The sequence below is a fragment of the Nothobranchius furzeri genome, chromosome 15 (assembly GCF_043380555.1).
Source record: "Nothobranchius furzeri strain GRZ-AD chromosome 15, NfurGRZ-RIMD1, whole genome shotgun sequence".
NCBI classification, from domain to species: Eukaryota; Metazoa; Chordata; class Actinopteri; order Cyprinodontiformes; family Nothobranchiidae; genus Nothobranchius; species Nothobranchius furzeri.
This window is the reverse complement of record NC_091755.1, coordinates 47,334,985-47,349,984: the sequence shown is the minus strand read 5'-3', so window position 1 is coordinate 47,349,984 and position 15,000 is coordinate 47,334,985. Positions and strand designations below refer to the sequence as shown.

The following is a 15,000-nucleotide window of genomic DNA, read 5'->3' as shown; positions in this document are numbered from 1 at the left end:
CTACTTAAGTGATGGATCAACGGTCCACCAGAGTTCTGGTTCTGTTTCATCTTCTGTGCTAAACATGTTACATTCTGACACAACAGTGGCAGGCCAGAAACATGAAGCTGGACCTGACCCGTGTGGATCAGAACCCTCACACGAGGAGTCGCATTTGGTTCTGAGTGGATAAATGCTGCCTTCAGGTGCAGGTGTCTCTCAGGTGTGCTCTGTCCTTCCACATTGTCTCGGAGTTCTGAGGACTTTACCTCCATGGTGCTGACTCGGCCCTCCTGGAAGGAGCAATCCTGCAGGTTGTTGGTGCAGATGTGACGATATTTACACCAATGACACGGAAACACGCTGCTGACACAGGAAGTGCACCTGAGGGGGACAAGCAAAGGCTCTGATTGGTCAGACGGTCACTTTAGCTGCTAAACTTAGCAGGAAGAAGAGACGGTTTAACCCAAAGAGCTAGCCTGTTAGCATACAGCTAGAAATGAGTATTATCATCATTAATAGAGGGGACTGGTGTCTATACTGGTCCAGACATGGGATTGGTGTCGGTGCTGGTCCTGTTAAACATCAGCACATTCTTTGATATAATAAAGGCCATTATGGTAAATTTGGAAAATAAATTAGCTTATAACATTTTTTCCATGTCTCTTAACAACATTCTAACATAATATAGCTATGAATATATTGTGGGGATTAAAAAAAACAGAAAATATATTAAAGTGGTTCTCTCGCATTCGTCTAAAAACCTCCACCAACACCATTGGGCCATCCGGTTGTCAGTCTGACTGAACTGCCTCACTTCCCCGGGTCCTCCACTCGTTACACACTCATGTATTCAGCAGCAGAACACCACTGGTGTGAGAGGTTCTCCGCTCAATATCAGAGAAGGCTGCCACCACATCACCTGTAGCACAAACTACCAGAGTCCAAAAAAGAAAAACACCGTCTGGAGTCACGGACAACCAGTGATGTTTGGACCTAGAAAATGGTGACTGGTGTTTTGCTCTATCTCGTTTCCTCTGGCAGTGCGGGTTTCTGGTTCCAGTGGATGTAGGGTAGATGCCCGAGGGGACGACTGGGCGGTGCTTGTTCTGTAGATTCACTAAAGCAGTTTTAGGTGCATTTTTTAGTTCTAGATGTTTGAACATGATGGGATTAAGGGAGCAGCACTAAACTGGTTAAAGTCTCATTCATCTGATAGATTTCCATTAATAATGAATGTCATGAGTCAGCCGCAGAGTTCCTCAGGGTCCACTGCTTGGTCCAACCATCTTTATTTTTGCTTTTAGTGGTTCAAATGATTAGAATCGCTTTCTGTTAATATGCTGATGATGCTCAGTTCTATCATGAAGCCTGGTTAACTCATTCACTGCCATTGATGTCTAAAGTCATCATTTGCATGTTTTACTGTGTGGGCGTCGGATCGAGCCCCCGCACCGTGAGAACAAACATCTCATCTCTAAAGCCGATCATCATCCGCATACGTCACACGTCACGTGATCAGGAAGCAGAAAATCCATGTGTTAGGAGATCGTTTTGGGCCTCTGCTGTAAAAAAAGTGAGGAGCTAACTGGAAAAGCTTCTGCCGATCACAATTCGACAACAGATTATGAAAGAACCGATAACACTTGAAACACGCAGATTCTTCTTGATGTAAGAGGTGAGTCTCCGCTTTGTTTTGACGTTGACATCATCCTAGCACGCAACGTTCTGTGACTCTTAAAAAACCAGTAAAAACGGTGAGAAACACTGGCAGCGAATGAGTTAAGGGAGCAACACTAAACTGGTTAAAGTCTCATTCATCTGACAGATTTCCATTAATAATGAATGTCATGAGTCAGCCGCAGAGTTCCTCAGGGTCCACTGCTTGGTCCAACCATCTTTATTTTACATTTGCTTTTGTTGGGTCAAATGATTAGAATCACTTTCCGTTAATATGCTGATGATGCTCAGTTCTATCATGAAGCCTGATTAATACAATCAGGAAATCAGACTGGGAACTGAAACCAGTTATCTCTTTAGTGCCATCAGAAAACAGTTAAATTTCAGTAATTTCCTCTTTCTGCTGCGCTTCACGAGACTGGGGTTAGCTACCCACACACAGCCCCGCCTCTGGTGGCAACACTTCCCTGAGTTTGCAGAGTAAGAAAATGCCCAAAACATCCAAAGTCTGGCTGCATCTTGAGAAAGTAAATGGTAATAGAGATAAATGTAATGAGATTTGTTGGGCTAAATATGTAAATACCAGCAATTTTATAAAGCACCTCATTGTTCATGGCATCAATTTGTGATCCAAAGCTTGTACTGCATGCAAAAAAAGCTGACTCAAGCCCACACTCAGACGACATACTGGGTTATCCTGGCTCATCCCTTTGGTTATACTGCTTAAGACAGATTGCTGGAGGTTTATTCCTGTTTACCTAGAGCTTTTGCCCTTCTACTGGGCTGCTCAGAACGGGCAGATAACATTACGTTAACCCTAACCAGAGGAGACAAAAGGGGAGACAGGGGGGGAGGGGAGGAGGTAAGGAGGTGACACTGACGAGGTGAGGACGGAGCAGTTGTAGTAAAGGATGTTGGTGGAGATGAACTGGAGTCCGGTCTCCGAGGAGCGCAGACTCAGCTGAACCACCCTCTTCTCTCCTGGAGGAAACACATGATCAACAATCAGCTGATCGGAAACAACAACAACAACCCAGAGGGGCCAGAGTCTCACCATAGGGAGGCACATGTGCTGGCAGGTCTCTCAGGGATGGGGACATGCACACCACCTGACCTTTGACCTTCACCTCTCCTGGTGTCTCTGTCAGATTCTCAAACACACAGGAAACTCCACCCGACAGAACCGGGACATTCTGGATCTGAATAGTCAGCTGGACACATCAAAGAGAAGATCCTCAGTGTGTGTGTGTGTGTGTGTGTGTGTGTGTGTGTGTGTGTGTGCGTGTGTGTGTGTGCGTGTGTGTGTGTACCTGAGTAGGGGGAGAGGTGACTGACATGTTCCTCGGGGAGACCAATATGTCAACACACTGATCCAGGTGGGTTTTGAAGTGCTGAGGCTCCTCCCACTTGTCACATGCTTCCTGTCTGGAACACCTGGAGGGGTCAAAGGTCACAGGTTTAGTCGTGCTTCTGCCATAACTCCTGTGAATTGGGTGAGTATGACATCACTGCTGTAGGTTTGTGTATGTTCATATCGTTATGAAGTTATGAATAATTATCTCAGACTTGAACTCTTTTTGTGGGTAACGTTAACCATGATCTCACCCTCGTCTGATCTGTGTCCTGGTGTTTTCCCCTGAAAGGCAGCTCGCGCACGCGTGTGTGCGTGAGTGTGTGTGTGGTCGTAGCGGGTTAGGGTGCTCTCTTTGTTTTTTCTTCTTACCTGTGATGCTTCCACTCTGTTTCCTTCACTTGCTAAGCCTAGCACACAAACGTAAACATGCACAGGATTGGCTGTTGTCCAGCAGAGGCCCCGCCCTTCTTTTAGACTCCTATATGATACAAATATGCGTCTTTTATTGAACCATGAGGAGATTTTGAGCATCGCCGAGGCTTTTAGTTCTGTTTCTGGCGCGCCCTAAGGTTGTTTTCTCCAATAACTTAGAAATGTTTCTTCATGTGCCTGTAAAAGCTCCGCTGTGCTGTCTGTGACCAAGCCCCCACAATGCGGCTCAAAAGTTGCAGTTCCACCCTCATCCACTAGGGGCTGGTGTCAGAAGCGAGCAAATCCTCATTGACTCCCATGTTAAAAATACCAATTTCACAGCAGAAATAAACATGTTTACAGCCTGGTACCAAAACATGTTTTTGGTTTAAATGATCTAGTTTACACTCATGACAACTCTTGAGGGGGGTGAATTTTTTTCTCACTCTTCTGTTTAAGTGTATTAAAAGCCTAAAATTCTGTATAATTAATGAGCATCAGACCCACGTGACCACAGAGCTAGCTCCATGGAAAGGCCTCAGTAGAGCCTCGGCCTGGCTTGGAAACTGTTCCGGGATTTTGAGTCTCTGTGTTTGTGTGTTCTTTTTTGGATATTTTTGTGCAATTGTTGGACAAAACGACTTGCTGTGGCATTAATTGCACTAATAGAGCGTCCAAGGAGTCTCCACTTCATTTTTTTCGGTAAGTAAAATTATATTTATGTATTTTAGGTCACTGCCGAGCTGAGCTTAGATTTTAACATGTACTGTTTAACCATGAAATTTAAATGTAATAGGGTAAAACCCAGTGCATTTAACATAATGCTGCACTTTAGAAAATGGGTTGAAATATAACATGTTGGAGGAGCTGAGTTCCCACTATCGGCTTGTGGAGGTCTCGGAGACCTCTGTGTTCCACCCGGTTTTACCCAGCGGTCAGCCCGGCGTATCTCTGACTCAGAAGCTCCGATGTTGTGCACAGTTAACTCCGGTTGTAGCTAGGTCGCTACCTCCGCTAGCTTAGCTCCCACCTCTGCGTTAGCTTTGGGTTAGCTTCAGGTTAGCTTGTAGCTAGTTCGACCGGGTGTCGTCAGTTGATCCCAGCCTTACAGCCCCACCCTCAGCTCCACCTCTCTTCCCTTTTATGGAATTGTCTGGGCTTGATGGAACCTGTGACACGGTCAAAATGGCGGTGGTGGCCACCTCCCATTTAGCCTCAAAAACGTGTTATTGGAGCCTATGGAAATGAATTGTCCAGTATATATGTCGATGTTTGTGACCCGGTCGGCTCTGTGCTGTGGGTGGAGGGGTGGGTGAGGTAGGACCTGGAGCAGCAGAACGTCTTACTTGTTAAAGAGGACACACCATCCACAGTGAGGGTCTCCTGACCCCAAACATTTAGAGCAGCTGCTGTACTGCTCACAGCTCTCCACCGGCAGCTTGGTTACCTGGACACACACACACACACACACACACACACACACACACACACACACACACACACACACACACACACACACACACACACACACACACACAGATTGAACCATCAGCTGAGGAACCCTACACGGCCCGGGTGGGTCTGGGACAGAACCCGACCCACCAGAACCCTTCAAGAAAACTAGACAAACCTTCAGAACACCCAGAATGCATTGCATGAGTGAGACATGAAACACACAAAGCTCTCCGTATCTCAGCATTAAACAGTTCACATGCACACACTGGGCTCTAATGCTGGTTCTGCTGGTACCGCTGTTCCACTGTGGGTTTGGATGTCTCGGGTCAGAATCAACAGGGTTCTTACCTGTCTGTCACTGAGCAGGTAGATGAACTGGTTGTCTGGACTCAGAACCATGTCCCTCAGAATAGCCTTTCCCTCCACCACCGGCACCGTCTCATACAGCAAAGCATTCTGGGCCGGTGGCAGGATCCCGTCCACACGTATCTGAAACAAACACACACATACACACACCTGTGGATCAGCGGTCAGACACCTGGACAGGTCAGACACTCCCAGAGGAGGAAACCCTGTGCTGTGAGGTAAAGGTGTTCCCAACGTCATTCCCAACATCATTCCCAACGTCACGGCCCGAAACGACTTTGCCAACAACAAAATTAATGATTAATAAACTGATAGGAATGCCAGAGTTTTTCAGTGGAGCTTCTGTCACAAATCAAGTGGATACATCATGTTAAATCCACCCACAGGGAAGATTAATCTGTAGGAATTAGGATTAGTTTACCAATTAATTCCAACATAAAATACTTTCCACTATAATGTATTTAGTTCAGAAGGGTGTCATAAAATCTGATTTAAAGTGAAAAAACAGCTGATTTATGAGCTAACAGCTGGTCACAAAGTGGATTACTGTCCTGAAGTTCTAAAATAGCTCCTGTGTCTAAAATATGACGCCATTAATTTATAAACCTTTACATGAAACCATTAATTTGACATAAATATCGTGATTTTCCAACAGGAAGCATCCTGCTGCAGCAAAGACTGAGCTGCTAACAGAGTCAGATGCAGAAGTGACACAACAATTCACAAATAATGTTTATTTATTTATAAATGTTAACATAATATATATATATACACACACACATACATATATTTTATATACATATATATATGTATAATTAGTTTATATATATATACACACACACATACATATATTTTATATACATATATATATATGTATAATTAGTTTATATATATATATATACACACACATATACATATATTTTATATATATATATATATATATATAATTAGTTTATATATACAGGTGCTGGCCAGTAAATTAGAATATCATCAAAAGGTTGAAAATATTTCAGTAATTCCATTCAAAACGTGAAACTTGTACATTATATTCATGCAATGCACACAGACCAATGTATTTCCGATGTTTATTACGTTTAATTTTGATATTTATAGGTGACAACCAATGAAAACATCAAATCTGGTATCTCAGAAAATTAGAATATTCTAAAGGCCAATGAAAAAATGTTTGTTTCTCTAATGTTGGCCAACTGAAAAGAATGAACATGAAAAGAATGTGCATGTATAGCACTCAATACTTAGTCGGGGCTCCTTTTGCCTCAATAACTGCAGTAATGCGGCGTGGCATGGACTCGATCAGTCTGTGGCACTGCTCAGGTGTTATGAGAGCCCAGGTTGCTCTGATAGTCGTCTTCAGCTCCTCTGCATTGTTGGGTCTAGCGTATTGCATCCTCCGCTTCACAATACCCCATAGATTTTCTATGGGGTTAAGGTCAGGCGAGTTTGCTGGCCAATCAAGGACAGGGATACCATGGTCCTTGAACCAGGTGCTGGTGGTTTTGGCACTGTGTGCAGGTGCCAAGTCCTGTTGAAAGGTGAAGTCTGCATCCCCATAAAGTTGGTCAGCAGCAGGAAGCATGAAGTGCTCTAAAACTTCCTGGTAGACGGCTGCATTGACCCTGGACCTCAGGAAACAGAGTGGGCCAACACCGGCAGATGACATGGCACCCCACACCATCACTGACGGTGGAAACTTTACACTGGACCTCATGCAACGTGGATTCTGTGCTTCTCCGCTCTTCCTCCAGACTCTGGGTCCTTGATTTCCAAAGGAAATGCAGAACTTGCTTTCATCAGAAAACATAACTTTGGACCACTCAGCATCAGTCCAGTCCTTTTTGTCCTTGGCCCAGGCGAGACGCTTCTTGCGCTGTTTCATGTTCAAGAGTGGCTTGACACACGGAATGCGACACCTGAATCCCATGTCTTTCATGAGTCTCCTCGTGGTGGTTCTTGAAGCGCTGACTCCAGCTGCAGTCCACTCTTTGTGGATCTCCCCCACATTTTTGAATGGGTTTGTCGTCACAATTCTCTGCAGGGTGCGGTTATCCCTAGAGCTTGTACACTTTTTTCTACCACATTTTTTCCGTCCCTTCGCCTGTCTGTTAATGTGCTTGGACACAGAGCTCTGCGAACAGCCAGCTTCTTTAGCAATCACCTTTTGTGTCTTGCCCTCCTTGTGCAAGGTGTCAATGATTGTCTTTTGGACAGCTGTTAAGTCAGAAGTCTTCCCCATGATTGTGGTGCCTTCAAAACAAGACTGAGGGACCTTTTAAAGGCCTTTGCAGGTGTTTTGAGTAAATCAGCTGATTAGAGTGGCAGCAGGTGTCTTCTATATTCAGCCTTTTCAGAATATTCTAATTTTTTGAGATACCAAATTTGGAGTTTTCATTAGTTGTCACTTATGAATATCAAATTTAAATGTAATGAACATTGGAAATACATTGGTCTGTGTGCATTGCATGAATATAATGTACAAGTTTCATGTTTTGAATGGAATTACTGAAATATTTTCAACCTTTTGATGATATTCTAATTTACTGGCCAGCACCTGTATATACACACACACACATACATATATTTTATATACATATATATGTATAATTAGTTTATATATATATATACACACATACATATATTTTATATACATATATATATATATATATGTATAATTAGTTTATATATATATACACACACATACATATATTTTATATACATATATATATGTATAATTAGTTTATATATATATATATACACACACACACCTACATATATTTTATATACATATATATGTATAATTAGTTTATATATATATATACACACACACATACATATATTTTATATACATATATATATGTATAATTAGTTTATATATATATATATACACACACACATACATATATTTTATATATATATATGTATAATTAGTTTATATATATATATATATACACACACACATACATATATTTTATATATATATATATATGTATTATTAGTTTATATATATATATACACACACACATACATATATTTTATATACATATATATATATGTATAATTAGTTTATATATATATATATACACACACATACATATATTATATATATATATATATGTATAATTAGTTTATATATATATATATATATACACACACACATACATATATTTTATATATATGTATAATTAGTTTATATATATATATACACACACACATTCATATATTTTATATATATATATGTATAATTAGTTTATATATATATACACACACACATACATATATTTTATATACATATATATATGTATAATTAGTTTATATATATATATATACACACACAGACATATATTTTATATACATATATGTATAATTAGTTTATATATATATATATACACACACACATACATATATTATATATATATATATATGTATAATTAGTTTATATATATATACACACACACATACATATATTTTATATACATATATGTATAATTAGTTTATATATATATACACACACACATACATATATTTTATATACATATATGTATAATTAGTTTATATATATATATACACACACACATACATATATTTTATATACATATATGTATAATTAGTTTATATATATATATACACACACATACATATATTTTATATATATATATATGTATAATTAGTTTATATATATATATATATATACACACACACATACATATATTTTATATATATATGTATAATTAGTTTATATATATATACACACACACATACATATATTTTATATACATATATGTATAATTAGTTTATATATATATACACACACACACATACATATATTTTATATATATATATATGTATAATTAGTTTCAGGTTTGAGTCTTTAGAGTAAAGAAGAATCATCTACGTTAGCATTCCGCTTTACTGTGATTGATAAGGTTCTGCGTTAGATACAGATGTTTCTCTAATTCTTGCCATTTTTTACATTAATAATTTCATCATGAGTGTTTTATTACTTCTTATATTTGCTTATCTCTTAATTAATTATTTTTTCTTTCTTACCTTCTGCACTAAAATACCGCAGCAATTTCCTAATGTTGTGACTTCGCACACCTATGGCAATAAAACCTTCTGATTCTGATTCTGCAGATCTAGAAGCATCAGTTTACAAACTCCAGAGAGAAACAAAGGTCACATGCATGGTGATGAAGGTGAGGAGGAGGAGCAGAGTGCTGAAGAATAGACACATGCTGAGAAATGTGGAACAACTAAAATAAGATTCCCCTCAAATCCCCTCCCCCACCTGACCCATAAAAACACCAGAGGAAGAGGAGTGGGGGGCATTAAAGAGGAATAGATTCAATGGGAGGTGAAAACATCGCAAAGAGAAAAAGGTGAGACAAAAAATAGAAAACAAAGACAAGAACAAATTTTGAAATTAAAGGTGGATAAAAACTAGAAAAGCAGAAGAAAGGAAGAGAAAAGAATGTGAAAATGAAAAAAAGAAAATGAAAAAAAAAGAGAAATAGAAACACACACACACACACACACACACACACACACACACACAGAAACATTAGATGCATGATTAGGAGTGAAAGAGGAAGTAACCTCTGACCCCTAGCTGAAATCCAAACCATCAACACCTGCTTTCCTCTAACACAGCCTCAGGACACACACAACCATTTACTGACATGTGACCTTTGACCTCAAACTCACAGAAACACCAACTGCCTCACAGTGTGTTTGTGTATTCACGTTTCACTGATAACGTGGGGACGGGAGACATTCAACCATCCCTATGGGGACAAAGATGTCCCCATAGGGATGGAGAAAGATATGGACTCTGTGTGTGTGTGTGTGTGTGTGTGTGTGTGTGTGTGTGTGTGTGTGTGTGTGTGTGTGTGTGTGTGTGTGTGTGCCTCATGGGATCATGTGACTAAAACAAACTTCTGGATTCTGTTTAAAGACCCGCTGAAGACGTTAGCACCGGTTTGGGTCAGTTCTGAGCCTCGGATCAGAACCTCACCGACTCGGACCAGACAGCAGGTCCTTTTGTTGTCAACGGGTCGATTTCACGTCTTTGGGACTAATGGCGGGTTTGTTGGGTTGAGTCCAGTTTTTCACTTTCACTGTTTATTCTGCTTAGCCGGTCAGATTCTGATGGAAACCTGATGCTGCAGCACCCCCTACACACACACGCACACACACACACACATACACACATACACACACACACACACACACACACACACACACACACACACTGGCCTGCAGCTAGCTGCCTGAAATTCCTCCGTAACTCGATACCCCCGAGTAGTAAAAGAAGGGAGGTCCAGTTCGGTGGTTAGAGCTCATCCGCAATAAACAGACTCTATTACTGATGACACTCGCTCTCTTTGTGTGTGTGTGTGTGTGTGTGTGTGTGTGTGTGTGTGTGTGTGTGTGTGTGTGTGTGTGTGTGTGTGTGTGTGTGTGTGTGTGTTGTGTAGGACAATTACACACACCCACACCGGCTCTGTTACCAGCAGCTCCATTAACAGACTCATTTTAAATAGTTTAATAGTTCATTATTAATTCATTATTTGCTCCTTAACTTTGCTTCTAATTTAACCACAATTTTTATTTAAAGTTTGTTTATGTTTATTCATTTATCAACCGCTTTAATGGAAGGCAGCTTACAACTGCCTACAAGTACTGGTGAATAAAAAAGAAAGCTGAAATAAATCATGATCAAATCAGCGTTTTAACTGAAGAGAAAAGGCAACGAGGTCCAGTTCTACAGAACATTCGTGGTTTTCTGCCTGTTCAGTGTTAAAGCAGAAAAATACAAATAAAAAATGGGCCCGATCACGTGACTCCCAAAGATTGCTGGGTTTGACTCGGCAAAGGAAATGATCCCACTAGTCGTAAACACTACGGAGATTTTACTGTGGGATTCAAACTGAGAAGAATTTTCTTTCTTTAAAGAAAAAATAAAAAGTCAGAAAACAAACTTGCTCGGGTTAAAGTTACGTTTGAATTTGCTCTGGACCCGATATTTGACTGAAGTGTGTGTGTTCTCTAAAGAACCCTGTTCTGTCAGCTACATTAATCTGTTAACACTCCCATTGCGCTTCATTGAATCTGTCTGCCTCTCCATGTCCCCCCCCCACACACACACACTCTCACACGCATGCACCCCCCCCACACACACTCTCACACACATGCACCCCCCCCCACACACACGCACATGCACACACACACACGTGCACACACACTCACACACATGCACATGCAACCCCCCCCCCCCACACACACACTCACACGTGCACACACACTCACATTCACGTGCACACACACTCACATTCACGTGCACACACACTCACACACATGCACATACACACACGTGCACACACAAGCAACGTGCATGCACACACACACTCGCACACACACACACATGCACATACACACACACGTGCACACACAAGCAACATGCATGCACACACCCACACACTAGCTCACACACACACACACACACATGCATATACACACACGTGCACACACAAGCAACGTGCATGCACACACACACATGCACATACACACACACGTGCGCACACAAGCAACGTGCATGCACACACACACACACAAACTCACACACGTGCACACACACGCACGTGCATACACACACACACACGTGCACACACACGCACGTGCATGCACACACACACACGGCTGAGCTTGGGTTTCTCCAGCTGCTGCTGCCTCTCTCTGTCTCCAGATCAATGTGGATAAATCTAAAGATGTTCCGGTCCGGGCCTCCTGAGGCAGCCGGATGGTTCTTCTGTGTTCACCTCCAAAAGCGTTTGCTCTGCCTCTTCATGACTGGAGCTTCATATTTAGTTCAGAACCTGCTGATCTAAATAAAACCCAAAGCTTTAGGCTGTTTCTGACGGTCCGCTCACATCCAGCTGATTCACCGATCCATTCATAAAATTCTTCAACCTGATTTAGGAACTTAGAGGAGACCAAGACCAGAGTCAGTTCTGCTGCTTTAGACTGACACCAAACATCTCAGTCAGCCATTGCACCCCAGGGGAGGAAGACGAGGAGGAGGAAGGGCAGAGAAGGGTGGGGGAGGGGAGGTAAGCCTATTAGATGCTCCCCATCCCCCAGTGCTGACATCCACAGCAGTGAGACCACCAACTGAAGGCCCGGGGCTCACCGATGAACACTTCCAGGAAAAAAAGTACAAATAAAGAAGAAATAAGGATTTACTGAGTAAATTCCCAGATGAAGAAAAACAACAAAATCTTTTCTGGATTCATCAGAACAAAAACCAATAAATACATTTTCTTCTGAACCTTGACCTTCACCGCTTGCCGTACACCTTCACGCTGACACGTCACTCACAGGTGACCCTGTCATGAATCCTCATCACCGTTTCCTCTGCAGCTTCTCAACTAACGAAACCTAGTTTAAGACAACCAGTGGTCCGAAAAGTCCGGACGCCTTCAGACGCCCGAGGGGATCTGGCACCATAAACCAATCTGTTAGCGTTTGACTCGTTGGTCAGCTGTAAAGGTGCCTTTCCCCTTTAAGCTGGAGCTGCCGTTGCCATGGGAACCATTAGCTGTATAATATCCGATAATACGTCCTGATTTATCCCCACAGCCGTCCTCCGAGTGCTGGAAAGATGGAGTGGGAAGACGCTTCAGTCTCTTCAGGGAGCTGAAAGATTTGCTCATTCTTCCATCATCTCCGTGGCAACTGAATAGTAATTAATCCAGCTCTGCTTGTGTGTGTGTGTGTGTGTGTGAGAGGGAGCATTGTGTATTCTCCAGCACGTTTCTGATGTTTCTGCGCTGCCTGCAGTGATGCAACAGTGTTTTCAGTTCATCTGATGCAAAGGCAACAAAACGGATGAGAACTGCAGCGGACCTTACAGCTGGGTTCACAAGGACCAACCCGTCCGACAGCAGCACCAGAACCGGAGCTAGCTGCTGAACTAAACTCTGTCATTTCCCCTGAACGCCGAACATCTGGAGAACCTGTTCGGATGAAAAACTCTTTCAGCATTTTTGACCCTCCCGCTGTCGGGTGACTCCTCCAGGAAAGGTTTATCCCTGCAGGCGAGGGTGAGAGGTCACTCCTCCAAAAACCAATAAAGAAATAAAGAAGATGAAAAACACCTGCGGCCCATTGGACCGCATTAGGAACACGGGTGGGTTATAAGCAGCGTGAAGAACGACTCGCTCAGTTTTCACCTGACCGTCAGCAGCGAGGCCCAAACACACGAGCAGAACTTTCATTACGGATCTTTCAAATAACAAATAACTTCGTCCAGCAAAGTTATTTGGAAACGACTATAAAGAAATTAAAAATCAGCTTTATTTATGCACACAGAGGCAGTTTAATGTGCTTTCCATTAGCAAGAACCTTAAAACCAACATGACAGAACAAACTATTTAAAAACTGAAAAGAAACTAAGTTAACGTTAAAGGTTACCAAATCTGAGACCATGGTTCTCGACCGGAAAAGGGTGGCTTGCCAACTCCGGGTCGGGGGAGAGGTCCTACCTCAAGTGGAGGAGTTTAAGTATCTCGGGGTCTTGTTCACGAGTGAGGGTAGGAGGGATCGGGAGATCGACAGGCGGATTGGTTCGGCGTCTGCAGTGATGCGGACGCTGAGCCGATCTGTCGTGGGGAAGAGGGAGCTAAGCCAGAAAGCCAGGCTCTCGATTTACCGGTCGATCTACGTCCCAATCCTCACCTATGGTCATGAGCTTTGGGTAATGACCGAAAGAACGAGATCGCGGATACAAGCGGCCGAAATGAGTTTCCTCCGTAGGGTGGCCGGGCTCAGCCTTAGAGATAGGGTGAGGAGTTTCGACATTCGGGAGGGACTCGGAGTAGAACCGCTGCTCCTCCGGATCGAAAGGAGCCAGTTGAGGTGGTTTGGGCATCTGGTCAGGATGCCTCCTGGACGCCTCCCTGAGGAGGTGTTTCGGGCATGTCCTGCCGGCAGGAGGCCCCCGGGTCCACCCAGGACACGTTGGAGAGGTTACATCTCCAATCTGGTCTGGGAACGCCTTGGGGTCCTGCCGGAGGAGCTGGTGGAGGTGGCCTGGGAGAGGACGGTCTGGAGCTCCCTAGTTGGGATGCTGCCCCCGCGACCCAGACCCGGATAAGCGGAGGAAGATGACAACGACGTGCAGAAGGTGCAGCATCAGAACATTTATTCAAAGGCTGATTCTGATTTAAAAGTTTCTAGAGTCGGGGAACATCTGAGGTCACGAGGAAGCTGGTTCCATCTGTGAGCAGCATAGTAGCTCAAAGCAGCGTTACCCCGTTTGGTTCTGACCCGGTTCTACCAGCTGACTGTTTCCCAAGGATCTCCGAGTCCTGCTGGGCGTAGATACAGGAAGGAGATCCGACATGTATTCTGGCTCCGTGCCACTGAGTGATTTATAAACTAGTAGGAGCACTTTAAGTTGATTCTGCAGTTTACTGGTAACCAGTGCAGAGATGGAAGAACAGGAGTGATGTGCTCGGTTCTCTTGGTTCTTGTTAGCAGCAGCATTCTGAATAAGCTGCAGTTGCTTCACAGCTTTTTTGGGACGACCATCGCAAAAGTCCAGCCTGCTGGGGATGAACGTATGAATGAGTTTCTACAGGTCTTGTGCAGACATGAGACCTGTGAGTCGTGCTTTTGATGAAGATGATAAAACGCTGATCTGGTTGTAGCCTTGATGGGATCAGTGAAGCTCAGGT

The 15,000-nt window shown here is 42.7% G+C and overlaps 1 protein-coding gene across 3 annotated transcripts in view; it reads right to left on the bottom strand.

Moving 5' to 3' along the window:
• plxna3 (plexin A3) overlaps nt 1-15,000 on the bottom strand; it is a 59,195-nt gene that overhangs the window by 12,811 nt on the left and 31,384 nt on the right. For all 3 annotated transcript variants that reach the window (XM_070544948.1, XM_070544950.1, XM_070544949.1), the window contains 6 exons: nt 5,228-5,368; nt 4,771-4,871; nt 2,970-3,093; nt 2,714-2,870; nt 2,541-2,640; nt 249-363 (listed from right to left, as the gene is read on the bottom strand). In XM_070544948.1, the coding sequence (XP_070401049.1) occupies nt 249-363; nt 2,541-2,640; nt 2,714-2,870; nt 2,970-3,093; nt 4,771-4,871; nt 5,228-5,368 (738 nt within the window). The remainder of the gene's footprint in view (nt 1-248; nt 364-2,540; nt 2,641-2,713; nt 2,871-2,969; nt 3,094-4,770; nt 4,872-5,227; nt 5,369-15,000) is intronic.